Below are 25,980 nucleotides of genomic sequence, written 5' to 3'. Positions count from 1 at the left end.
TGAACGACCACATATAATATAAATAACCTAGGTATACTTGGAGGGCAAGGCCAAGATATACCCAAATATTCTCTACAATATTATCTTATAACAAAATATATTCACTGATATCTTCTAATCTAATATATACAAATAAAGTAGGCATTTTTCGGGAGCATTCGGAGCACCACATAAGTAATTTATTATTTCAACCAATGAAAAAATAGATTTACAATTAATTTTAGAATTAAAAAATTCAATTGCCACATAAGTAAAATTAACGAATAGAATTTGAGACTTTATTTTCAAGCATTATTATAAATTAAAATAAAATAGATAAATTTTTTTAAGTGAACAAAGATAAGTAAATTAAAAAGATAACACAAATTTTTAAACATTAGGTAGATGTTTTTTTTTTTTTTTTTGAGAATTTAATTAGTAGATGATAAAGTAGGTTGATTTAGAACAATGATATTACATACATTAACATAAATGTTTTTGGATAAAGCAAAAGGATAGATGTTTTTTGAGATTTAATTAATAGATGATAAAGTAGGTTAGTTGATTTAGCAGAATGATATTCCAAAATATTTAATTTAAAATAAGAAAATAAAATATAATGTAGGTTTCATAAATAGTATAATCTAAAGATTAAATACGTAGAATACAAATTTATTCATTTTTAAATAATAATAATAAAAAACAAAGTTGATTTACAAGGTAGAATTTATGAAGGGCAAAGTTACAACCATTGACACCAACTTTGGGGATTGTTACAATTATTGACACCAACTTGTATCACTAGCTATATTGACACCAACTTTGATTAAAAAAAACCATAAATAACATTCATAATACCTGAATGGGTCCACTTGCTAGAAATTTATCATTTACTATATAGATATCGTTTTTAGTAATTTAAAACAGATTAATTAATCAATAATTAGTTGTAATGTGTTAATTATTGTTTCAAAAAAAAAAAGCCTCCATCAGCCACTTCCCTCTGCCTCCTCACTGCCGCCGGCGCTTGCGCCGGATCGCAATCACCCACAATTCTGTCAAACACCCAATTCTTCAAAACACTCTTGATTTCTTACTTACCCATTTTCCCTTTACCCCAAATGCTCCTTCTTCCTCTTCTCCTTTCCAGGGGCGTCCGTAGTCTTCTGTTCTTCAGGTCACGCTTCTTAGCAATTCTGGTATTGTTGGTCCGGGACCGGCCTTCGATGATGCTCTTAGTCTTTTTAACAGGACTGTGGAGACTGACCTTATGAGTAACCTTAGTGAGATCGCTGCCCCCAGACTCATGAAAAAATTGGCAGAAATATATTTCACGAAGGTCACTGCATCTACAGATTCCACTTTCTCCTTATCTACGCATCGGGTTGCCTTATGGAAGTCCCAACAGGAGGATAACTCTTCGGCCTGGTTGCGGGCGGTCCCGATATCGGGTTTGGGTCAGACTATGAATGGTAAGACTTACCGTAATGTTATTTGCTACAGGTTGGGTTGACTGGAGAGAACGACGGGGCTCTTCGACCAGCAGATGTGTTGCTTTATTCTTGGGATAGAGGCCTTGATGTATGTGTTGACTTGACAGGGTCTTCACCTTTGTCACAATCGGGGTTGTCTGACTTCGTTCCTGGTCGTGTTGTGTCTGTGGCGGCTCAACGGAAGCGGGACAAGTATGGGGCGCGTTGCAGGGCTATTGGCTATGGTTTTCTTCCTTTCTCCTTTTCTTCGTTGGGGGAATTAGAGAAGGATGTTGTTGCGTTGCTGAAGCGAGTTCAGGCGTTCGCTAAGACTCAGGATATTGGTGCTCGTGCAGCTGCTCACATCTTTAGCAGGATCGGGTTCGCTATAGCTAGAGGGGTGGGTGCCCAGATTGTATCTCGGCTTCCTACCAATTTCTTGTAAATTGATTGACTTTGTAGGTTTTTTTTTTTTTGATATTTTTATAATAATAATTATAACAAAGCCTTTAAAAAAAACAAAAATTAAAGTCGTGCATCGCACGGGCTTTGTTTTGCCTTTTCTTTTTTACCTTAATGTTTTTTTTTTAATTGCTTTTTTTAGATTTACCTTTTTGCCCTTAGTTATTAGAGATTTAGAGTCAATAGCTAGAGTCCTAGAATTTGTACCAAAATACTACTCGTACTAAATGAAGCCCGTGCGATGCACGGGTCGATCTATTTTTTTTATAAAAAATATTTTTCATATTTATGTGATTAATTTTTTTATTTTTTATTTATTATTATTATTTTTTGAAGCATATGTGATTACATTTGTTATTTAATTAGTTGTACGTAATATATCATTTTCTCCGTATTTGTTTTAAAATATTAGATAAAATTCCTAATCTCAAAAGATAATATTTCGTATTTAATTAATGTAACCATTAAAATCTTATTGGTCAATTATGCTTATGTGACACTTGAATTATTTATTGGATATAACTATAATTTATAATCCTACGTGGCACGTTAACTAATTTTAGGTGGCGTAATCCTATTGTAGCGTTTTAAAAATATTAATCCTATGTGGCGCTCTAATAATTTTTTAAAAATAAAAATCCTACATGACGCTCTAAAAACTTGAGAAAAAACTCCCCTTTAAATATATAATATATATACAAGTATTAGATTAGATTATGTATTGTGATTTTGGTATTCCTACGAGGGCTGCGATTACTCTTTGACTTTGTGAGTAGTGGCTAACTTACTGACTTACCCAATTGCCCAATTCGGAAATGGTTGAATAGAAAGGTCAAAGAAGGAATCAAGAAATTTCACGAGCAAAGTCTACAATGGCGGAACCAAAAGAATCTTCAAAATCCTCAGAACTCCCTCCTCCACTCGTAAGTCTCTCCCTCAAATCAATCTCTTCATTCATTTCTCAAAAACCCCAACTCAAATTAATCAAAATTCAGTAATTTTACAACTTTTTTTGTGCTCAATTTTGAATCATGTACTATACAAATTGATGCAGTTTTTAGATGTGACTTGCAAAAGTTCTGGGATTGTGAGGCGATTTGCTCCAGGAACAAAAGCAGGTTTTGCAATATCTTTGATCAATAATAAACTAGATGCTACTTCCCCTCATGCTTTGTACATTGAAGCAGTTAAATCTGGTGAAGAACCCATTAATTTTGGACCCAGTTCTGTTCTTATAAGTTATGGCAATGGTTGGAAGTTGCAAACTGTTTTGGACTCTCAACAAGGTTTGTCCCAATTTAATTAATCGTTACGTTACTAGTTCAAATTGCACTATCTACAATGTGACTATTAATTTCAGACAGAGGGATTGCTATTTGTTCCCTTTATTCATCACAATTGTGATGGGGTCATAATTAATGGAACACATTACTGTTGCTATCATCTATTCTTGTGTAATGGATGTCATTTATTTGTTAAGTGATGGTAAATATGTAAGAGTTTTTGGCCCGACAAAGATTGAGGGTTTGTATATAATAAGTCGCAAGATTTGAATCTTCTCTTTCCCAATTGTAATTTGTAATGCTCTTGTGACTCATTCGGACTAAAAAAATTACTGAGGTTTAACCATAGAAATCAAATGTGGCCCCCATATAATATGTAAAGGAGACAGTAATTTTTTTTTCACCATTTCTACCTGCATAATGTGGTTAAGTTTGCACTGATTTTTTTGTTTGTTTGTTTTAATGTTGTTTTACAGTTAACAAGAAACGTGACGGCGTGCAGGTAATGGCAACGAACCCAACTTTTTTATAGTGGTTATGTGATTTGCTCAGTTTTCTGCTATTAATTTTGGTGAATGTTGGGCTTATGTGAATTATAAGATCTTGCCTTTTGACTGATCTGGGTGCTGTACCACTATAAGCATTAATCATTAGTTCTTTGAATAGTCCATTAGGAGTGCACTTTTTGTTTTGTTAATTCTTCAAGACAAAATAGTTGTTAGTAAAGGTTGATCAAGTCAAGTAAAAAGTCTATGGGAGATGACAATATTGATTTTTCTTCTAGTGTGGCTCGCTTTGATTTTGTCTCGGAGCTTGCTACTAGTTATTCCTGCGAGGAGAAGGTGCTTGCCGCTGCTATGCATTGATCTTTGTTTTTTTCTTCCTTTCGGTCTTTGTAGCTTTGAATTGGACAGGTTAGAATTGGACAGGGTAGGATTGTGTCCGGCAATTTGTGGAACTGCATGCAATTCTGTCAGAAAATATTAGAGTTTTGCCCTCTAGTATTTGCGCAATAGTTCTAGTTGGCAGAAATACTTGTGTGCTTTTTGCAAGGTTAAATGAACTTTTACAACTTACAAGTGTAATAGAGATGTATATGGGATTAAGGCTTTTATTGATTGATTGAAGGATAATAGAGATGGATGCTCTGTTATGCTAAGTTTTTTTCTATAAGTTATGCTGGAGAAATCAATGAAACTTGAAACGTGTAGCATAACTTTCCATGTATAATGTTTCAACTTTCTACATTAGTTCATATTCATTGGCAACAAAAATGAGAGATTCTTTTATTCTGATGAGTATGTGTGGTACAATTCATGCACTCATAAGCTAATTAATCTTTCTATTAAAATTCTATTATGCCTCTTAGCAATCTAGAACTGCTTTGCTGGATGAAAAAAGAGAATACACTGCCAAACATCTATTCTCTGGAAAGCCTAGTGATCTTAAATTTGGTTTTATAACATTGACAGAAGAGAGCTGTTTTTGGAGCTTGTAGCAAATAGATAGCTTCCATCGTATATATTCCTCTATCTCCATATAACTCCATTTCTTGTCAAGCAATTGCTTTTGTCAAAGTTATTTTGGAAATTTCGAGATAGTTCTTACTTTCTGAGAATAGCACCAAGCACTATTATGTGAAAAACACTGACTAGTGAAATTGAATATCTTTGAATGAAATGAAGCTTCAAATATTGACGAAGCCATTTATTCTTTTCTTTTGTTGCTCCCGTAAGAATCAAGCACAAAACCTTAAGAAATAGATATTTTGGAACAAAGTTATTGGAACCCCCAGACTGTAAGCTTTGCTCCACCCTATTAGTGATGTTTTTACTACGAGTAATAGAATCTGAAAAGTTTAAGGATGAAGTTATAAGCGTGATAGTGTTTCATACGAGGTAGTAAGCTGTGTAACACTAAAATGCTGCTGGATTTACTGCAATAGCAGTTGGAGATAATTTACTTCAGAATTTTATCTTTTGTCTTCCATTAAAAAGCATACTAAATTACTAAGTATTACACGAGGTTGGCCTGAGTCAAAAAATGAGCTTGAGTGGCTCCACCATCCAATTGCAACAGAATTAGGAGGCCAACTCTTGTTCTTTGGATTTTCCTATGACAGGTCTTTTGTGGACAAGATTTAGTGCTATTGCTCCTACAATCCTGACTACCCTACCCTCAGATTTAATAACTTTTTCGCTGGACAAAAAGGTTGTTTGAACTTTTGTGGCAGTGTAGTAGTGTTGTCCTTGTCCTTTCAAAGGACATGTTTTTTTCTGCACATCTTGTGATAGGAATCATAGGATGCTCCTTTGTTTGAAAATTAAAAATGAGAAGACCATAGAATAGACTAAGATAGTATTATTGGCTTCCCTTTTCTAAATCATGTCCTCGAATAAAGATTGGGCGGAAAAAAAATGTATATGTTGCTTTGATTGGCTCGGATATCAGAGAAAAGACTATCAATTTCCTTTATCTGAATCATATCGGTGGGCAACAAGTGCCCATGTACAATGTCCAAGTAATGCTCAGTCTTGCAGATTCTGTTATAGACAAAACGATCGTTATGAAACAAATCATATGTTTCTGAATAAAGTAGATGGAAGAACATGTAAAGAAGGACCTTGTTTAGGATAATGTACTTGAAAGAAACCATTTCATCCATGTCGTAAAAATATAACTTCATGTTGCAGACTGGCATTTATTCTGTCAGCTGATTGGAAAACGATAGGATTTCGTTCTATGAAACTTGTGAGTTGTGACATTTGATGAAGAAACATTGTTGTTTTATTGTTAAGAGTTCATTATTTCTGAAGTATAACCTACAGCAAAAGCCGATGGACGAACCTTCGAATGCTGGGTTTGGCCTGCATTTTGACGAAATTTGTTGTCTTTTGTTAGGAGACTAGATAAAATGTCAATACTTTTATCATCCTCAGTTTAGATAATGGAACATCTAAACAAGAATGTTTTGGATTAATCATTTGATTAATGTCTGAAAATATCTGTCTATCTAAGCAGCATGTTCAGGAAAATATCTATCTTCAGGTACTGTCGGTGGTAAGTTGGTAACCTACTAACCTTGGTCTTGATTTGATTTATATGATTTACTATTTAGTTTCCCAAAAAACAGGCTGCATTTGATATTTGGTGGCCTAATTATTATTGTACCGTCATAGAAGTTACCACCGTATGACTGTATTTCTGAAAGTTCTTTCCATTTAAACCGTGATTTTCTCGTTAAAATATTTTACAATCAAATAAGATAAACTGTTAGACGGAATTTAAATTTTAAAAATAAATCTAAGAGAGTATTATATTCACAATCAATCCCATAGTTGAGTACTAAATATGGAGTACTTCGTAGTTCTTTTCAAATTTAATAGCTTTTAAGTTTTGACTATGTAAGTGAGTTACGTGTTAGTATGTAGGAACGGAAGGAGTATTAATTAATAATTAAATCACTGTCGAGATGAGTATTCTGTCATTACAGTTTTGTACTGAAGCCTGATTTGAATGTTCTGGTTCATAACTTTTGCAGGAATTAAATGCTGGAGCAAAGAGACAAGATTCAGAGCCAACAATCAATTATTTTTACATCGTGAAGATATTTGTTGCTCTTCTTTTCATTTTTCTACTGGGTGGAATTTTCACATTAGCTCTTGAAAATCTACCAAGATTTGTGCTGTTCATCAACTCGTTATTATAGTACCTGCCTACTTGACCATTCTGCAGTATAGCAACAATGTCGATAAATTTTTCATTTGTAAACGACGAGTATGTTATTATTTTACCTGGAGATAATGTAAATTCTAATTCTAATTCGGCGTAACAGAAATTACAGTTGCAATGTTGAGATCTAAGGCTGTTCAGTTTCAATTCAAAGTGAAATCAAAACTTTCTCAAGTCAGTTAAAAGAGCATGTCTGCCGGAAAACTGAAAATGCTGAGAAAAACCCAAAAATAATGAATCCTAAATGAACCAAGTTTGAATAAGTTGCATATATATTGTCTGTCCTCAATCCTTCATTCATAACTGGGACTTAGCTGCATTGTCAATTGTTGTATTCTACAGTTTAACACATACCTTAGGCATCAATAAAGAAACAATAACTTAAAAATTGAATGTAGGATGAGAATTCGCATTAAAGATTACATATTTACATTTTTGTAAACGGTAAACCTTTGTAACAATTTGATACATGTATACACAATATACAGCCAGCAGCGGATACAATAAACTGCCCCCTGTAACAACTATTGCAAATGAATGGAACAATGCAAACTAGTGTACACCTAAAACATTTAAAACACAACAAGAAGCCTGCTGGCTGTAGAAGGCTACGCCAAAATATCCTGTGAGCTACTGCATATCTCATCGACATGAGCTGTTGGTACGTACACTACATTCCTTAGGGAGCTGTGTCTTCTTCCATACACTAAGTAAACAAGCACCCCAATTACAAGCCACACTGAGACTCGCATCCAAGTATCAGCTCTGAACCAGTCAAAAGAAATTCAGTCAGGCTTAAGCAATTAATGTATTCCAAGTACTCGTATTTTAATAGGTAAATGGTAATTATATTAAGCAATAAATGATCTCCAATTTTAAAATTTGCAAATCTCTCAATAGGCAAATGATCTTCAATTTTTTGATTAACATATAAATTGAAATGTATGAGAACGAGAAAAGTAGTACTTACCCCAAGTTTATCAGCAAGTAGACATTGATCAAAATGCAGGCAATTGGCAGTAGAGGAACCAATGGGCAGATAAAACCTGGAAGAACATATAATCAAATATCGCAAATACTTTAGAAATTGATGGCCATGGCAGTCTAAACTAATGACTTATAAGCACTGGAAGCACATTTCAGGCAGATAATTGATATTGACAGCAATAGACAAAACTCCACTAGTACAATCAATTTACAGTTACAAGTTTACAGGTAGGAATCGTAGGATATATCCAAGAATTTATTGATCAAGGAATCAGGAAAATGAGAGAGGAGAGTAAATAAATTCTAGTAATGTACTTGAGTATTATCTGGATAAAAGGAGTTAACCACCATTTTCAATTAAATTTCTGGGTACCAACAGAAATGCTTTTAATTCAGCAGAAGATTCTGCCTGATCTAAAGCATTTCACACCCCTTTTAATTTTCTTACTTATGTGGGTAGCATCAAAATTCATTAAGAAGTCACTGGCCATGTGTCACGGTCCGGGAGTTTAGTCCCCGAAACGTGCGGCGCGCTCTAGCCTTTTGGTAGCTAGAACGCTAGCCTTGTGCGGAAGAGGGGATTGTGAGCACAAAGCAACACAAACGGGCAATAGAATTTAAAGAGCAATCGCGTCTATTTGGGTGACGGAGTGCGGGTAGTCGGGGCTTGTGACGGCTAATACTTCAAGGCGGGTACAAGCGGGTCCGAACGACGAGTCCTTAGCGCATCAAGTTGGGTTGGAGGGAGAACTATCATGCAAGTAAGACACAATATCTATAAAGGTCTAACAACAAACAAGCATAAAAGCAAGACAACACTTGGTAGAAGGCTTTAAGATTTCATTAATCATTCGCCCTCTAAAGAGCTTAATGTAGTACATGCACTGACAAGTACACAATAATGGGATCTATAGCCTAGAAAACATAAACTAAACACTAGGAAAGCATCTAAAAGGCATCTAATACATCAAAATGAGTTGGATTTTAACACCATGGCACTGCTGTTATAGCCAATTTGCCTTTTACTTTTCATACTTACCCGCACTAAAAGCCTTTTCTTTGTCCAAGAAAAAAATATTTTATTTTGCAATGAAATATTTATTCTCATTAAATCAGAATATACCTCCAGTGTGACCAAAGCTGTGTCTGGCATCATCTTGATCAATGCAAGTGAGCACTGTCAGACCAGATAGAAGAATACCACCACCCACTCCGCACAATGTGTATCGAAACACGCTGATGAAAAAACCAAATTAGAATAGTACAATAATTAAAGCCTTAGTCCCAAAATGATTTGAGATTAGCTAACAGGAATCGTCATAAGGAACCATCCGCAATTTATGTTATAAAGAAAGAAAATGATACAATGACAAAGGACGTAAAACAAGAAAAAAATAGAGAGCAAAGAACTGCTGGGGAGGGGGGCTATGGAACACAAAAATCCAAAAAGAGAATATAAAAATAAATTTCGAGAAAGTTTCAAACAAGGGGGCAAAGGGAAAATAAAAGGAGAGGAAAATATGCAGATAAATCACAACAAAGTTTGTGAAAAGCTTAGCAATGGAAATAAATAGAATTTGCAAAACACAAAAAAGTTCACACATGCACGCAAACACAAACACACACAAAAGCTATATATAAAAGGTCATGACATGTCCTCGATGTAGATTTTCTCCCTTCACCCCGCCCTAAACAATACATCTTTTTGTCAATCCCCATAAGACTCATATCAATCTCAATCACTCTCCTATGTGTTTTCTTAGGTCTTCCCCTACCCCTCATGACCCCATCACTTTGTTACTTTTAAGCCTCCTAATCAGAGTCTCACTCAATCTTCATCTTACATGGCCAAACCACCTAAGGCGATTCTTCCCCATCTCAATAGATGTAAGTATGTAACTCTACTTTCTTCCTAATAATTATCTCTTTCCACAACCGATCCTTCCTTGTATCCTTCCTTTTATGACCACACATCAAATGTAGTATACGCAACTTTGCCACATTCATCTTATCAACGTGACAAGGCTTCACAACCCAACAGTTTGTACCATATACTTTCTCCATTTTTGATTAATTGCAACACTTTCTTATTTTTTAGTATTTGATTAATTGCAAATTTTGCAGCACTTCTTTATTTGGTAAGAGCAAACTATTATATCATCATTTCTCTAAACCAATAACAACTAAATATCCCCCTACAAAGTACAAACTATACTCTATATTACAAAATTTTCACTTTGGTTCCTACCTTATAATTTTTTGCAAAACTATGTCCCAAGCCTAGTGTTGCTATTAATTAGAAATGGAGGGAGTATATGATCTTACCAAATAAAAATTTCATACAAAAGCAAATCTCACTTATAATGTTTCCCCATCAAGATCTCCCCCCTCCCTTCTCTTTATTTTTTAAAAATATCCTTTTTTTTTAATTATAGTTCCTTCTTTCTAAGTACTATGTAGGTAATGTTAGGTATAATTTTTTTGGAAATTCTCAGTAGCACCCTTAATGATTTTGGCAATTTCTCATGGTACCTTTATATTATTATGAGGAAAATGGCACACACAAGTACACAACCATTATATAAAGCTAAAAGTGAAGTATTAAGTTTAAATCAAACATTAATCAAGCTTTTTAAATTAATATCAATTTAGAAAATGTATTTAATGTGTATATGCAGCTCTTAGATGTACATGATTTATATAAACTTTATTCCTCGTGACCTATCTTAGTGACAGAATTCTTAAATGTATAGGGAGTACAATGACCATAATGTCCTTAGATTATCTACTTTATCAAAAACATATCTTTAAGTATCCAAATTTGATTCTGAATAATTGACATGGCATTGTAAAATGTTCAAACAATGGCATTACAACTTATGTACATGATGCCTATCATCACTATATATTGATGGATGGAAGGACCCAACTTCATTTGTGAGAAAGGTGATAACATTTAAATGTTAAAAAAAAAATGTTAAAGGTTATTTTAGGTAAAATGAGACAATACAGGGGCATAGCTCTAAAATCTAATACATGTGACGAAGAATACCCAATTACAAGGATTTCAATAACATGTTAGAAAATGTATTTCATTGAATCACATACCTGGGAAGACCTACATAAGAAGCAGAAGATGTGAGGAGCAGCACTCCAATACAAGTAAGCATGATAGTCCAACCCGCAACTTTTCTTCTATTGGCATCACTTAGAGTATCTGTAGAATTATCAAATCACTACTGGTTTTTGATTGAAAAATGTGAAATATAAAACACAAACAATTTTGGATACAGCTCAAGAGTAAAATACAACTCAAAAAGTAATTTGATTTTCTCCTTCTCATTTGATACTTGATAGAGTTCCATGTTCTTACCAGAAAAACCAAAGTTTAGATTATCTATAGCAAACCTATTCAACTTTCCTAGTCAATCTTAAACATTTTAACAACCAAACCCTACCAAGATAGAAGAAAGTGCTATGCTGAATGAACTTACAACTGCCATCAGCTACTTGCTTCAAAAGCAACGGAAAACTGGCTTCCACGGTGGCTCCACCAAGTAGTGGTTTGGCAATATCCTCAGAAGTGCCAAAATCCTTTGTAAAGTCATTGTATCGCAATGTAACAGCATCAATAGAATCCTGAAGTGATGACGGAAGTGGCACCACATCTGGTGGCACATATCTTATTATTAGAAGTGAGATAGCCACCATAGTGAATGCCAGTAGTGTACCGACACTGACCTGCACCAAAAATGCAATAAATTAGTTTGGCTACATTTTTGGGGTATGACAAAACCAATCTGACATCTAAATCTGCAAATCCAAGGGCTACAATCGATCAATGGAATTATAGTCAGTGTTAGACAATGTCATGCTGATTGAAGCTATGCCAAAGAACTTGAAAATTTTAGACATTATTCACCACAAATCATGACAAACCAGTCATATCTATTAATAAAAGGGGTATAAAAAACTTACCATCCCTGCCAATTGTGAAACATCCATAGAGAACGAAAGCAGTGCAGAAACAATTCCAGTAGTTATAGTGCTCTTCACAGGAACCTGAGTTTTTTTGCTGACATCTGAGAAAAAGGATGGCAGCAAACCATCTCTAGACATTGCCATGAGAATTCGTGGCTGAAATAATACAGACGGATTTATTAGAAACATATATAATGTTTTTCAATTATAAAAATATGTTTACAGCAGATTTCAATAGCTTGAAACTTATGCTATCCTTCAGGCTCCAAGAAAAGAAAAAACCTAAAAGCAGTAGCCTACCTGGGGCAGAAGTGAGCCCATCAATGTTGAACAGAGAGCTGTAACTGCTCCGACAGTAATGATATATCTGCAGATGTTTTGAAAAAATTCTTAAAAAACTTGTCCTGTCTCGCGTGTAACTGTGATGTAAATATATGCGAAAACACATCTAATCCAACTTACGCTGCCCATTGCAATCCATGATTTGAGAATGCAGAAGATATAGGTGTATCGGGATCCATAGCATAATAGGGTACCAGACCAATGACAACAACAGAAACCAGCATGTATAATGCACAGCATATAGATAGTGCAGCAGCTATTCCTATTGGCAAATCCCTTTGGGGATGTTTCACCTGCCAAGAAAAAAAAAATGTATCTTTCATGTTCTTTGAGCAAGAAAGCAATATAAAAACAATTCTTTAAACAAAAACTAGCAGGTAATGTACTACCTCCTCAGCAGTGCTTGCCACTGAATCAAAGCCAATGTATGCAAAGAAGACAGTTGCAGAGCCAGCAAGCATTCCATCCACCCCGAACGGAAAGAATCTAGAACAAGGGGAGGGTATAAATGGTTATAGTCATTGACCTATGATGACAGGTCAGAAGTAAATTTGAATATGTTAAATATATTACCCTGTAGATAGATCATATCCAGGCCATCCATTCTGGAATCCAAGATACCCACCAGCAATTATAACAAACATCATAGCACATACATTTCCTGACGTGACAATGCCTTGTGCAAAAGTACTCTGTAAAATTTAATAATGTCTAATTATCTTAGCTTTTACTACCATACAGAGATTAAGTTAAAGTAGAGACAAAAAGGCATTCAGAATTGATAAAGAGAGCTGTATACCTCCTTGATTCCAACACATAGAAGTCCAGTGACGACTAATACAAGTACAGCAGCACAAGGGTCAACTGTGATGTCAAGAAAAGAAATATATTGGCGGGCCAGAAAGGAAGGCAGACTGTTCTCACCACCAAAGAGCAATGCCTAACATATTCAAATGCAAAATAAGGGGTCAGGTCCACAAACTTTCACCAATAAGCTAACATAATCAAACCAAGTGACAGAGCTCAGCACAGTTTGCACTGCTGTTGGTTACAAAAAATGATGCAGCTTTCAACATAACAAATGGAACCAAGGGACATCTTAAAATAACCTACTTGCATAGCAAGTAACGACCGTAGAGATTAGGATCACAATACAGTTCTTGAATAGGTACATTAAATTAAAGTACTGTACAGCTTGCCAATGCAGATCTGGGCTAAGTATCTCAGGCATTATAGATGAAAAGAAATGAAACACACCAGATTTGGCGAGATACCACGAGCAACTGCAGAACCACCGACAGTATATTCCAGAATCAAAGCCCAACCAACTAACCAAGCAACACTGAATTACAATATAAGCCAACTTCAGATCATAAGCTTTTTTTTTTTTGCAAAACCTTGTTTAAACTCAAGAAAGTACCATTTAGCCTCTAGGACTAGAAACTGAAAATTATGAAGACTTCAGAACAAAAGAATTACTTATTTATCACCTTTCCCCAACACATATGTAGGAGTAATGGTAAGCACTTCCAGCAGAAGGACATCGACTAGCAAGCTCTGCATAACAAAAGGCTGAAATGCCAGCTGCTATACCAGCTATAAGGAAAGAAATAGCAAGTGATGGTCCAGAGTGCTCTCTAGCTACTGTGCCAATAAGTATATAAACGCCAGCTCCAATAGTTGAACCAACACCTAGCACAACAAACCAAAAGCTTTAGTGTCACAATTAGATGTATAGTACTACCACTTTCCATATGTATGTAACAGAAAACAATATGATACAAAGTAATTAGATAAGATCAACCAGAAGTCAAGGCAAAAGAAAACAAAATCCAGTCTCACAATGCATCATTACATCAGAATGGGACATGTCAAAGGATGCCCCATGATCATGAGACCAAGAGAAGCTAAATACACTACTCTCGTAAAAGTACCAAAGAATACTCTCAAAGTCCCAACTACAACTCAGCATATCATCCTTTCAAGCCAAAGCACCCACATAAGCATCTTGCCACAAAATCATGTGCTCCCTTTGCCTTCCAACTTCATAAACTCAGCAAAAGGCGCAATCAAGTTTATACAAACAAACCAAATGGCTTGTGCCAAATGGTTCCTCACAATAGCTCTTGGAAGTTCAATTCAAGGGATCGCTTCTTTTCATTGGTCCAATGTAACATGGATAAGTATAGCACTTTGTTATTAGAGAGGATTCTTGGACAAGAAGTCAACCTTTTAGTATCCATTTTCCATTCTATTTCAAGATTGTCAACTGCACATCATCCTCATTCATCTTTCTTTTGGCTGAGCGATGGTGATAGCTTTTCTACGAAATAGGAATATACATGATTTCATTCAAAAAGGGAGTGGGCATTATAGGAGCTTACTGGGAGTTCCATACTCTGTAGAGTTTAAATCTATTTCTTTGTCAAACTCCCATGTTCTTAAGGGTCTTTTACCTGTCATTACTTTTACAACTACCTTGACATCAACACAATGAGTGCTTCACCCATAACATTCATGAGCTTCCATACTCTAATATTGGAAACCAAACCACACATATAATACTCCTTCCGTATCTGAATAAGTGCATCACTTATATGGAAATTTCCCTTTCTTTCTCCTACCATTAATCCCACTTGCTATTTTTTAAATTATTTCTCTAGCTTCCCATGGTCCTCGCATATACTCACATTATCATTTTTTTGAATAAAATATTCTCCCACTCAACTTTTACACAGGGAGTACTGCATAAGAATGATCATAAGTATCATATTCATAGCCCTATTATCGCTTAAAATGTTACATTACCTTATGCTACACCTTTCCATATGAATCAGCTTACACATCCAAAAAGCAAACTACTAATCGTGAACTGCTAGCTTATGAAATATTTATACATAATATGCCATCTCCTTTCGACTAACACCAACTATTATTTGCATATATCTGCTTAGTAATTTAGTATATGCTTATTCGAGTAATTTGATACAGAGCCTACAATCACAAGTAGAAAAATCTCAACTTGAGTAATTGAACACTCCCAGTTCGAATCCCACCTCATTTTTGTATCATATACCAACCTTCTATATTGGGATATTTATATGATTATTGCTATAATCAGCAATCTATTACTTAAATATTATGTGAACTTGGTTAAAGAAGGGTAATACCCAAACCAAATAATGAATCCCGTCTACATCATTGCCCTTTGTCCACTCTCTACATCGAAAATATAAACTATGAAAATACACTCTACCATAATAGAGTTCTAACACGGTAACACTACTTCATACATAATATAAACGAATTTCAGCAATAAACCAAGGTCATATTCAAGTAAAAAATTACAGAACTTGAATTGACATCCAAAAAATTGTTACCATAATAAAATTAAACAAAAGTAATGAGATTACCAATAGCAACAAGATGAGGAACAGTCAAAGCTTTAGCTAATTGGTGGCCACCAGTTGAAGAAGAATTGTGGTTGCTATTTTCAGAATCCACTCGTTTTCTCCTAACAAAACTTCTCAATCCATCATAATTATCACCACCCCCAAACATATTTTCTTCCCCAAATCCCATCTATTTTTCTATCTCCTCTTTCTTTATACTTCTTCAAAATTGAGTCTTTTCAAAAACCCACCATCAAATTCAAACAACACCCAATAAAATTCAAACAATACCCAATAAAATTCAACCAAAACCCAGAAATTATTAGTTCAAAACAGTTGATTGCGTGCAGTTATAGACTTATATGGTTGAATAATTGGGTAACGTAAAGAGGAGAGAGAATGGATAAGTGGGTAGTGAGAAGCTCTTCACCTCTAGAGAAGAACTTGCTACTTAACCCACGTTTTTTTTGGTAGCTATATAACCTCTTTAATGTCCTTATTTTAGTAATGTGGTTGATTGGAATTGGCAATTGAAGGTGGGTGTTTTATTAAGACAAAGATTTCAACATTATTGATGTGTGATATTGATAATGTGTGGGGTTCCGCAATCTTGTGCAATATGGCCGATGGATCGAGAATCTTGAATAAAAAAAAATGGTAATCAAACATCTACGGTGTGAATCTTGATGTTGATGTTATCCCATCTGTTTTAGAGCAAACACAATGGTTGTGGGTTATTGCTTATTTATTATAATTTCTATGTCTTTCAATCACTTATAACGACTCTTATACCCCATTTAATAACCAACGTCTCCCAATAGTTAACCATAACTTTTTAGTTACACATTTCTCTCTTCTACTTTTACCCAACCCCAACACACAATATATCCCTTAAATCCTATCATATATGACTAGTGCATTTGGTAATAATCAATCAAAACTGATAATTATTATTAGCCTGCATTAATTAAATAAAATGACTTAGGTTTAAAATTAATGCATTATATTATTTAATTAGTAAGTAATTAGTCGTTAATTAAGAAATACACAATAATTAAAAAATACACAATAATTGCAACTTTACTAAATTCGATAAAAATAAAAATAATATGTATTCTATCAAATAACAACAATCTTTAAAAGATAACAACGAACCGTGATTGAGTACAAATACAATAATTAAATGTTACAATTATACAACTATTAACGCAAATTACTTTGCCTACTATTAACATCGAATTTGAGCCACATATGTTCAATTAAGTCTTTCTTCAAGGCTTTATGCATAGGTTCATCACAAACACGAGCTCTATTAGACATATAATTTTCCAAACTTGCAATTCAGTTGTTGCTATTTTCGAACTGAAAAGGCTCTTCAGTATTCCTATTACTTGAAGACGCATTTGTAGGTTGATCATATTCATTTGGATCGTAATACGTTTTATACATATCTCTTTCATCCTCGACGATCATATTGTGCATAATGATATATGCTATCATTATTTTTCCTAACATTGACGCGTCACGAGCTAGTGCGTGATTCCGTATTATTGCAAAACGAGCTTGTAGTACTCCAAAAGTACGCTCAACATCCTTTCGTCTAGTTTCTTGTAATTTGGCAAAAAGACCTTCTTTTTCATTTTGTGGTAGTGATATTGTAGGAATTAATGCTGCCCATTTAGGATATATATCATCAGTGAGATAATACCCCATATTGTATTGCTGGTCATTCACAACATAGTTAACAGAAGGTGCACGACCTTCAAAAACATCGTTAAACAAAGGGGATCTATCAAGAATGTTAATATCATTACGACTACCCGTTGTTCCTAAAAAAGCATGCCAGATCCAAAGATCATATGATGCCACAACTTCCAAGATTAATGTGGGTTTACCTAGTCTTCTAGAAAACATACCTTTTAATAGAAGTGGACAATTTTTTCACTGCCAATACATGCAATAATAGAACCTACCTAGCATGTTTGGAAATCCTCGACGTTTACCAATTCTTAGTAGTCTTACCAGATCTTCTTCATTGGGCTTTCTAAGGTATTCATCACCAAAGTAAGAGACAATTCCTTCCACAAAATGTTGTAGTAAATCTCTTGCAAGAGATGCACTAATCCAAATGTAGTCATCCATAGAATCAGCAGAGGTGCCATAAGCTATTAGCCTCATAGCAACTGTGCATTTTTGCAATCTGGAGGCACCAAATCTTCCTGTAGCATCTTGTCTTTGTTGAAAGAAAGGATGACGTTCTTATAAAGTTTTCTTTATTTGGAGAAATATATGTTTGTTCATGCGAAATCTCCGACGAAATAACTGTGGAGGAAACACAAGATGGTCAGCAAAGTAGTCATTCCATAAACGATTGTGTCCATCCTCACAATCCCTTGGAACGGGGATCCTTAGCGCCCTTGGAACTTGATTTAACATTTGATAAACTTCAATTGGATTGGACATAAGAACTTCATCCATCATTCGGTTAACAAGACGATTGGCTTGCCTTCGTCTTTCATATCGTTATGTTTGGCTATGTTCTAAATTAGATGAGGAATTAGAAGAGTTGGAGCTTTCGTCGGATGACATGTTATTAAAACCAAGTTGATATGAAAAAGGGAAGGTAGAAGTTTTTTAGGGGAAAGATGGATGGTTGATCAAGTGAAATGCATCTCATCCGTTTTATAGAACAAATGTGTTAGGTATGTAGTCGTCTTTATTATCTTATATGATAAAGTTTAAGTCTTGCATGCATGCATTGATTAAAAAGAAATAAATAATTTTTCAGTTATGTAGATGCATGCATTTGTATTGTCAATATCACCTTAGCATTGTTATGTACGTAAAAGCGATGTAATGTTACTATTACCTTTTCAGTGTTAAGTACATCAGTGTACAATATTTATCACTATTACCTTTTCAGTGTTACGTACATCAGTGTCTAGTATCTAATATTTGCTTTTCAGTGTTGGGTACATCAATTCTTTTTCAATGTAGTGTAAATCAATGTACATCTTTTGCAGTGAAATATTGATAAGTCAATATTTTATATATTTATTATATCTTTTTAGAACTAAATTGGGTACGATTTAGTATCTTTTTATACAAGTTTATATGCATAATTAATTAAGAAAATATGATTTGAATGGGCTAATTTGCAAAGTCTAGTATTTATACATCATATCTTTATTACATTATAAAGCATTTCATTATAATATGCATATATATACATATTTGTTACTCACTTTTTATCATACAAGTATATAACATGGACCCATTGTTAATTATTTAATTAGGTGGAAGTTATAATTAGGCAGCAAGAAAATAAGAGAAGCCCATCTTGAGCTTTTCCACGCAGCATCAGCAAAGTTGGTTGAAAACCCACTAAAAGAAAAATCCCCAAAAAAATTGATTTGAGGAGCAGCGGCAGCAAGAGGCAAGAACCCACGAGAAAACCCTCAAAAGACCTACTGTTATTAAGAGGACGACAGAGAGCACGAACACACACACAGAGACGGAGGAGGCAAACAACAGCTCGAGATTAAGGACGGAGCAGCAGCACCTCGCAAGAGCCGTGACTGGACCGAGCTTGGAGCAGCGTTATTTCTTCCCTTAATTTTATACAATTGACTAGTTTTTGCTTGATTTGATATGTTTAATATTGACTCTTCATTAATTAGTTGTGTCCTTCTTGATTTCCATGTCTAGCTAAATCTCTTTGTTCCAGGTTAGGATGTAGTCCATTATAATCTATCAATGAATTGAATTACTTTGTTTGGGTTTGATTTATATAATTGCAATTTGATAATCTTACTTTAATTCGTACTCTTAATCTGGCCAATTGATTGTATGTTTAAGGTATTGGATTATTAGCGGAAGTGAAATTTCAATACTAGTTCGTGGGATTATCAAACGTCAAGTAGTATAATTTTAGGAATAGATATACACTTGGGGTGGTCTTTTTGAATTCCTATTCTTAATGAGTTTAATTCAATTGTTGTGATCACGGAAGTAGACATAATGTTGATTTAAATATGCGTTTTCTACCTTGGAAGAGGAGATTACATACTTTTGGTAATTTGATCATTGCTACATTATATTTGTTCAACCCCGCAATTAGTTTGATTTCATTGTAGAAAGTAATTGGTGAAACCCGAAACCTAGAACTATTTCTCATACTTGTTTGCAACTTTAATCATTTTGTTTATAGTTTTAATAGTACTTTTCTCATATTTTCGTCGTCTAAATATTATTCTAGTTTCTTAATTTGGTACATGAGTAGACCTCCTTGTGGATACGATACCGTGCTCACCCTATATTTACTGTAATTGACCTGTACACTTGTGGTAAATTTAGACCCGACCAAATATCAAAGTGAATTGATGGGTTTAGTCAGATCAATAATAATTATATGTACATACAAAGCGTATAATATGATTTTAATATGGGATATGTACATCTAATTGAAACCTTACATCTACAACCCTTCACAACTTGATTTTTGTTTTTCATGTTTGACCAACACTCCTTTTCAGAAGTGGCCAGAAAATTCAAGGTACTCAAGCCATTACTGCTAAGCTCAACAACTGCAGTGTCAACACTCCATCACAACTATCGATTGTCAGCCTCCTGACACCGGCGTCATGCTTGTTTTCGTCTCTGGTAATCTCCAACTCGACGACAAACTACATGCTCTCAAATGCAGTCAGTTAATTGAAACTCCTACATTTTTTTTTTAATTTGTTTATGATACAGTGTTTTTGGTTTGTTTGATTGTTGTTGTTGATTCTTTTTTATAAGCACTAACAAATTGTTACAAATCTTATTCCATTCAAAAGTACGGTTGTTGATTCTTTTTATAAGCACCGACCTTTTCCTAGCTATTAACAAGTTATTTTGTTTTATTTTCCTAATAGATGTACATACTAAGGAGGGTTTCAATGGTAGCTATCAGAGCCACTTTGAATCTCCAACATATATAGCGGTTTCAAGGACTTTTTTTATATGTTCTCTGTCATCAAGGTCGGCACTTAATTAGCTGGTTTACAAGGAGTATTATTATTGGGACCTTGGCAACGAAAGGTTTACGAGCTACATGGTTTTGGTAATTATATTTTGGAAATTTTGGAATTTAGTATCTCGAAAATGGGAGGTGTTGAATTTTGGTACCCGTTTAAAACTTTTTTTTTTATTTTGATACCCATCAAAGTGTAAAATTATAGGTTTTGGTACCTCCGTCCATGTTCTGTTAAGTTTTCTGTTAGTGAGGCCCATTATCTAATTAAATTTAATTTATTAAAATAAGAAAATTTTTTTTAAGAAAAACCTTAAAAAATAAAAATAAAAAAAAAACACCAGCCACTGCCACCAGTACTGCCACCCTTCCCATGTGTCGGCTTTCGGCTGTTTGTGGCCGAATTCCCCGGGCACCGGCGCCGGCCACCCCACCCCCTCTCTTTCCCTCTTCCAATCTCAGCCATAAGGGCTCACAAACCCTGTTTTCCCCTTCCCCGAAACCTTAACGTAACCACCGCCTTCCCTCCCTCCCTCGTTCCTGGCCGCGGCGGCAGCTGCTATGGTTGGGCTTCGTGCCTGGCCGCGGCGGCAGCTGCTGTGGCTGGGCTTCGTTCCTGGCCGCGGCAGTAGGCTGCTGTAGCTGGATTTTGGCCTGGCCGCGGCGGTAGGCTGTTGTGATGGTTGCCGGCAGCTGCACAAGGAGGGGGAGAGAGGTGGCAGAGCCCCACTAATGGAAAACTTAATGGAACATGGACGAAGGTACCAAAACCTATAATTTTACACTTTGATGGGTATCAAAATAAAAAAAAATTATACGGGTGCGAAAATCTAATTAGGGTCATTTTTGAGGTACCAAAATTCAAATTTTCCTTAAATTTTCTATTCACTTGCATCTTTGTCTGCTAACTTATAACTTAAAAACTAGAAGCATGGGAACTATGGGTAACTGATCGATGAAATGCAAGGTTGAGGAATGACTTTTGAGGCATTGAAGTATGAATGATCTCTTAAGTTCTTCCACTCCTTGATTACTCTATGTATTTGGATGCCCAATTAGATGCATTGGGTGCGTTGGTATGGGACTCATCATATCATTGTGCATCATTAACACAAGCTGATGTATTGGGTGCCTTGGTATGGAACTCATTAAATAATCATGTGCTTATTATAACATTGCCATTTTTTACAAGAACATGGGCATTGTGAATCATTATCATCTTTTGGTTGGGGAACAACACCTCGTATGATCCGTGGAACACCTTGTGTTTATGTCTACATACTTAATCTTAACACGATATATACATGCTACCACTATCATTCGTAAGCTACAAATCGATGCTAAGTACAAGAAAAAAGTTTAAAGCCTTACAAAGAAGAGTGTCTTGAAGAAAGAAAGTGCGCGCGGGGGGGGGGGGGGGGGGGGGGGGGAGGTGGGTGGGTAGGAACAACAGGAGGATGAATGAAAGATGGAATAGTGGTAGAGACCAATTTTAGCACCTGGAGGGCGAGCATAACAAGGTCACCATTTTAAAAGGGTAGTCGAGGAAGAGATAGGAAGCATTTTAAGAGAGAGAACATGGAGATGAAGGATTTGGCAATTTATTGGGTAACATGGTACAAGTCAAAGTTGGCTTGAGTATAATTCGTGTTGATATCAATAAGAATTTTTAGAAATTAGTTTATTTTGACGAAATCAATTAGAACTACCAAATTTATTTACTTTATATTGCTAAGGATTAGTTACAATCAGTTAAATTTAGTTTTACGATTTGGTACAAATCTGAGTGGGGTTGAGTAAAAGTAAGTAGAAGAGGACAAGACCTGTTGTGAAAGCTGATGCATCCCCGTAGCTTATGGTTTGATCTAACTCCGTATATTATGAATTCCCCATTAAGTCAGCAAACTTAATTTTTATATTCACCGTAAACAATACTAACCTATTTGGTTTACCTTTGGGCTCTTGTAATTTGTCATTGTTAGTTTGGTCAAGGGCAGTGTTCTGTTTGGTGGTTTGGGCAAATAGCCGCATAAGAACATGGATTCAGTGGGATGAATGTAAGATCTTTGAGAAGTCTCAAACAAATATTCATGAAATTACCCACTTTGCTTTTCAAATGTAAGATAGGCTCGCCATAACTAGACTGTAGGCAAGCTAATTTGTGCTAGCTTCTCTTATTTATGACCGTGAACTAAATAAATTAAGAAAAGGTCAAAGGAAAAAAAGTTACTTTTGAAAGATATAGGACTTGGAGTGTCAATATCTGTGTCTTCTTGTTCTGTGCATCGATCTATCTTTACGCAACTGGCATCATATCATAGCCTTTATATGATAATTATGGTAAGTGCTTTCAATTTGGTACTCCATATGTAAAATAAAATTGATGTGCTGAAGGTGTTTAACATGGCCATTATAAAGACAATAATATCTTTGAATTGAGGCCCAAGAATGTTTTTTTTCACTTTCACAAAGCTGAGTAGATATGTAACTAATGTAATAATGATTTCCTTTCTTTTTGACCAAGAATTTCAAGTATGTTATTCCCTGTCAGTGCTGGAATAACAAGCTCACTTTGTCATAGAATTCTACACCAAAAAGTAAATATAAAAGCATGATCTTTGACCTTTCAAGGAGAGAAGATAATAGATGAACTCCTGGCAGGTTTTCTGTATGATTTGCTTGTTTACTGTTTGATATAAGCACGAACTGGATTGTATTTACTTTGAAGAATACAAGTGATACATCTGAAATTAATGTTACTTTATTTGGTTTGTATATTCTAGCATTTTTCTAATCCAAAATTTCACATGTAAAGCATGACCAAGCAGGCTGCTAACTTCACTCTCCCTCATCCCTTTCTTTTAGGTGTTGATCAACAATGTAACTCACACCGCATCTTGATGAGTTGGTTCAACACACTTTTACCGTATAAGACATGGTAAATTCTTGATTATGGTAGGAAAGACAAACTAAATTATGCCTTGGTGCAATTGCCATGTTTTTTTTTTGAAACCAAGTAAGCATCATTATATTAAATCGATTTTCGCCAAAGTATAAAGGCTTGGGGAAAAGAGTCCGTACAAAGTAACTCCGAGTTTGGATTCATAGCCCATCTAGCAACTAAATGCTCTAAAGAATTACCTCCTCGCCTAACATGCTTACACTGGAAATAAGAGAAGAAAGAACTAACATCATGAATATCCTCATACAGCAAAAAAATAGGAGCACAACCCTTTTGCTTTGCTTGGATTGCACGAACCACCTGCAGTGCATCACCTTCTAGGATTACTTCTTCATAGCCAAGCCTGCGGCCCAACTCAACCCCAAAACGAGCAGCCCCAGCTTCAGCTATAGCAGCGCTCCAACAGACCTCCATATGCTTCACAGCAGCTGCAAGGAGTTGCCCACTTGACCCCCTAATTACTGCACCAAATTGAACACCCTTGCCCTGTAAGACGTGTGCATCAACATTAATCTTGACCCTTCCACCAGAAGGAGGCTGCCACGAAGGACTCAACATAGGAACCCCCCCACCACATGATTTGCATACCTTCTTATTATATGCACAATGGTCAAAGAATAACTTAACAAAACCAGCTCCCACACGCACAACATCAATACCAGAATCACCCTTAGAAACAAACTGGTTCCTGCAGAACCAAATAGCCCACGCCAAAGAAGCAAAAATGCTCAAACATTCTTTATTTACCTTTGTAGCCATCCAACTTAACAATGTAGCAAAGGAACTCATAGGTGCATCACATAGCAAGTCGCCAAAATCACTTCGTGCCCAGATAGCAGTAGCATAAGTACACTCAAAGAGAGTGTGAGTAATTGATTCCTCTCCACTTCCACATACGGGGCATTGAGGTGAGTCCCTAATATGCCTCCTATACATTACACCCATCACAGCCAATGAGCCCTTACACGCACTCCACAAGAAATGATTAAGCTTTGGAGGACCTCCACCATTCCAAATCAGTTTCCATAATGAGCAGGAACTATCACCATGAAACAAATCCCATGGTCGCAAGTGACCAAGTCGACCCAACAAATACCCACTCTTAACAGAGAAAAAACCATCTTTCGATGGCCACTAGTAACGCACATCCTTTTGGTCAAAGAAAGGCAAAGGGATATATAGGATTGCTAGTCTGTCAGCCGCACTAAAGTTTGAAGCAATTACCTCATCCTTCCAGCAATACAGCTCGCTATCAATTAAATCACAAACTTTGAGATCTAAATTGCTGCTGTCAATAGGCGAAGGCACCATAATAGAGCTATCACCAGGGAGCCAAGCTTCATCCTACACACGAATGCTCCTTCCATCCCCAACTCGCCATTTCAATCCATCCAGCAAAAGACCTTTCGCACCCCATATACTACGCCAACTGTAACTCGGGCCATACCCACGTCTCGCATCAAGAAACTCAGAATTCTTAAAATATTGGGCCTAAAAGACATCATGTAACAGAGAAGTGTTGTCCTTTGATAATCGCCAACATTGATTTGCTAACAAAGCTTGGTTGGACACACGTAAATCACGAAAACCTAGCCCCCCTTTCGATTTTGGAAGGCAAAGATCCTCCCACTTATGCCAATGCATCTTTCTCTCCGAGCCACCGAACCCCACCAAAACTTGGCTAACAAGGAGTGAATTTCATCGATCAAACCATCGGGAATTTTGAAAATACTCATCATGTACGTAGGAATGGCTTGTGCCACTACCTTAATGAGAATTTCTTTACCTGGCCTAGAGAGTAGTTTTTCTTTCCACCCTTGTATTTTTTTCCGAATTCGCTCCTTTAAGCAAGCAAAAATTGTTTTCTTTGATTTACCAATTATTGTCGGCAAACCCAAATACTTCTCATGTTTATCCACCTCCCTCACTCCAAGAGTTCCCACAATAGCATTTCTTCTTTCCACGCTAACACATTTGCTAAACGTAATCAACCTCAGTCTTGCTTAGATTAATTTCTGACCCGATGCTCTTTCAAACCTACTGATAATATCAGCAATTTTAGAGCATTCTTGCAAAGTTGCTTTCGCAAAGAGGATGCTATCGTCAGCAGAAAACAAGTGGGACACTCTCGGTGCACCCCGACACACCCTAGCCCCATGAATTATTTTCTCACGAGCTGCTTTCGAAATCAGAGTGGAAAAAGCATCAGCACAAATAAGGAACAAATATGGAGAGATAGGATCACCTTGCCGGAGACCCCTCGAAGGAATTAAGGAACCCGAAATCGAACCATTATACTTGAAAGAGAAAGAGACACTCTCCAAGCATTTCATCACCCTCCCAATCCAAGCTATCCGGAACCCTATCCGAATCA

The 25,980-nt window shown here is 35.7% G+C and overlaps 4 protein-coding genes across 4 annotated transcripts; 1 reads left to right on the top strand and 3 right to left on the bottom strand.

The window, feature by feature from the left end:
• The first annotated feature begins 2,677 nt into the window (after nt 1-2,677).
• Nucleotides 2,678-7,018, top strand: LOC145599113 (uncharacterized). The gene is made up of 4 exons (XM_081655523.1): nt 2,678-2,836; nt 2,968-3,199; nt 3,673-3,698; nt 6,738-7,018. The coding sequence occupies exons 1-4, from the start codon at nt 2,786-2,788 to the stop codon at nt 6,903-6,905; spliced, it is 477 nt and encodes a 158-aa protein (XP_081511649.1). The 5' UTR covers nt 2,678-2,785; the 3' UTR covers nt 6,906-7,018.
• A 276-nt stretch (nt 7,019-7,294) lies between these two features.
• Nucleotides 7,295-16,152, bottom strand: LOC145596610 (cationic amino acid transporter 2, vacuolar-like). The gene is made up of 14 exons (XM_081652810.1): nt 15,652-16,152; nt 13,729-13,930; nt 13,496-13,580; nt 13,038-13,178; nt 12,812-12,930; nt 12,628-12,724; nt 12,359-12,531; nt 12,197-12,263; nt 11,894-12,052; nt 11,410-11,656; nt 11,024-11,132; nt 9,039-9,151; nt 7,899-7,974; nt 7,295-7,693 (listed from the first exon to the last, which is right to left on the bottom strand). Exons 1-14 carry the CDS (start codon nt 15,818-15,820, stop codon nt 7,537-7,539), a joined length of 1,914 nt encoding a protein of 637 aa, XP_081508936.1. The 5' UTR covers nt 15,821-16,152; the 3' UTR covers nt 7,295-7,536.
• Nucleotides 16,153-16,971: 819 nt separating this feature from the next.
• LOC145596833 (uncharacterized) lies at nt 16,972-17,808 on the bottom strand. Its single transcript, XM_081653026.1, has 2 exons — nt 17,604-17,808; nt 16,972-17,459 (listed from the first exon to the last, which is right to left on the bottom strand). Exons 1-2 carry the CDS (start codon nt 17,806-17,808, stop codon nt 16,972-16,974), a joined length of 693 nt encoding a protein of 230 aa, XP_081509152.1.
• Nucleotides 17,809-23,675: 5,867 nt separating this feature from the next.
• On the bottom strand, nt 23,676-24,917 carry LOC145596832 (uncharacterized). Its single transcript, XM_081653025.1, has 2 exons — nt 24,831-24,917; nt 23,676-24,740 (listed from the first exon to the last, which is right to left on the bottom strand). The coding sequence occupies exons 1-2, from the start codon at nt 24,915-24,917 to the stop codon at nt 23,676-23,678; spliced, it is 1,152 nt and encodes a 383-aa protein (XP_081509151.1).
• Nucleotides 24,918-25,980: the final 1,063 nt, after the last annotated feature.

This window comes from Chenopodium album, chromosome 20, assembly GCF_948465745.1.
Source record: "Chenopodium album chromosome 20, dcCheAlbu1.1, whole genome shotgun sequence".
In the NCBI taxonomy this organism is placed as follows: domain Eukaryota; kingdom Viridiplantae; phylum Streptophyta; class Magnoliopsida; order Caryophyllales; family Amaranthaceae; genus Chenopodium; species Chenopodium album.
This window is presented reverse-complemented; position numbering and strand designations above follow the sequence as displayed.

Excerpts from the sequence above, each read along its gene's own strand:
- LOC145599113 (XM_081655523.1), top strand. The coding sequence starts at position 2,786 with ATGGCGGAACCAAAAGAATCTTCAAAATCCTCAGAACTCCCTCCTCCA. Across the intron at positions 3,200-3,672 it reads TGTTTTGGACTCTCAACAAG|TTAACAAGAAACGTGACGGC; the intron begins GTTTGTCCCAAT and ends GTTGTTTTACAG. Across the intron at positions 3,699-6,737 it reads AGAAACGTGACGGCGTGCAG|GAATTAAATGCTGGAGCAAA; the intron begins GTAATGGCAACG and ends TAACTTTTGCAG.
- LOC145596610 (XM_081652810.1), bottom strand. The coding sequence starts at position 15,820 with ATGGGATTTGGGGAAGAAAATATGTTTGGGGGTGGTGATAATTATGAT. Across the intron at positions 13,581-13,728 it reads TACATATGTGTTGGGGAAAG|TGTTGCTTGGTTAGTTGGTT; the intron begins GTGATAAATAAG and ends ATTGTAATTCAG. Across the intron at positions 11,657-11,893 it reads TTTCACAATTGGCAGGGATG|GTCAGTGTCGGTACACTACT; the intron begins GTAAGTTTTTTA and ends TTTTTGGTGCAG.
- LOC145596833 (XM_081653026.1), bottom strand. The coding sequence starts at position 17,808 with ATGAGGCTAATAGCTTATGGCACCTCTGCTGATTCTATGGATGACTAC. Across the intron at positions 17,460-17,603 it reads AGGATTTCCAAACATGCTAG|GAACAACGGGTAGTCGTAAT; the intron begins GTAGGTTCTATT and ends ATGCTTTTTTAG.
- LOC145596832 (XM_081653025.1), bottom strand. The coding sequence starts at position 24,917 with ATGGTGCCTTCGCCTATTGACAGCAGCAATTTAGATCTCAAAGTTTGT. Across the intron at positions 24,741-24,830 it reads TGTATTGCTGGAAGGATGAG|TGGCCATCGAAAGATGGTTT; the intron begins GTAATTGCTTCA and ends GTGCGTTACTAG.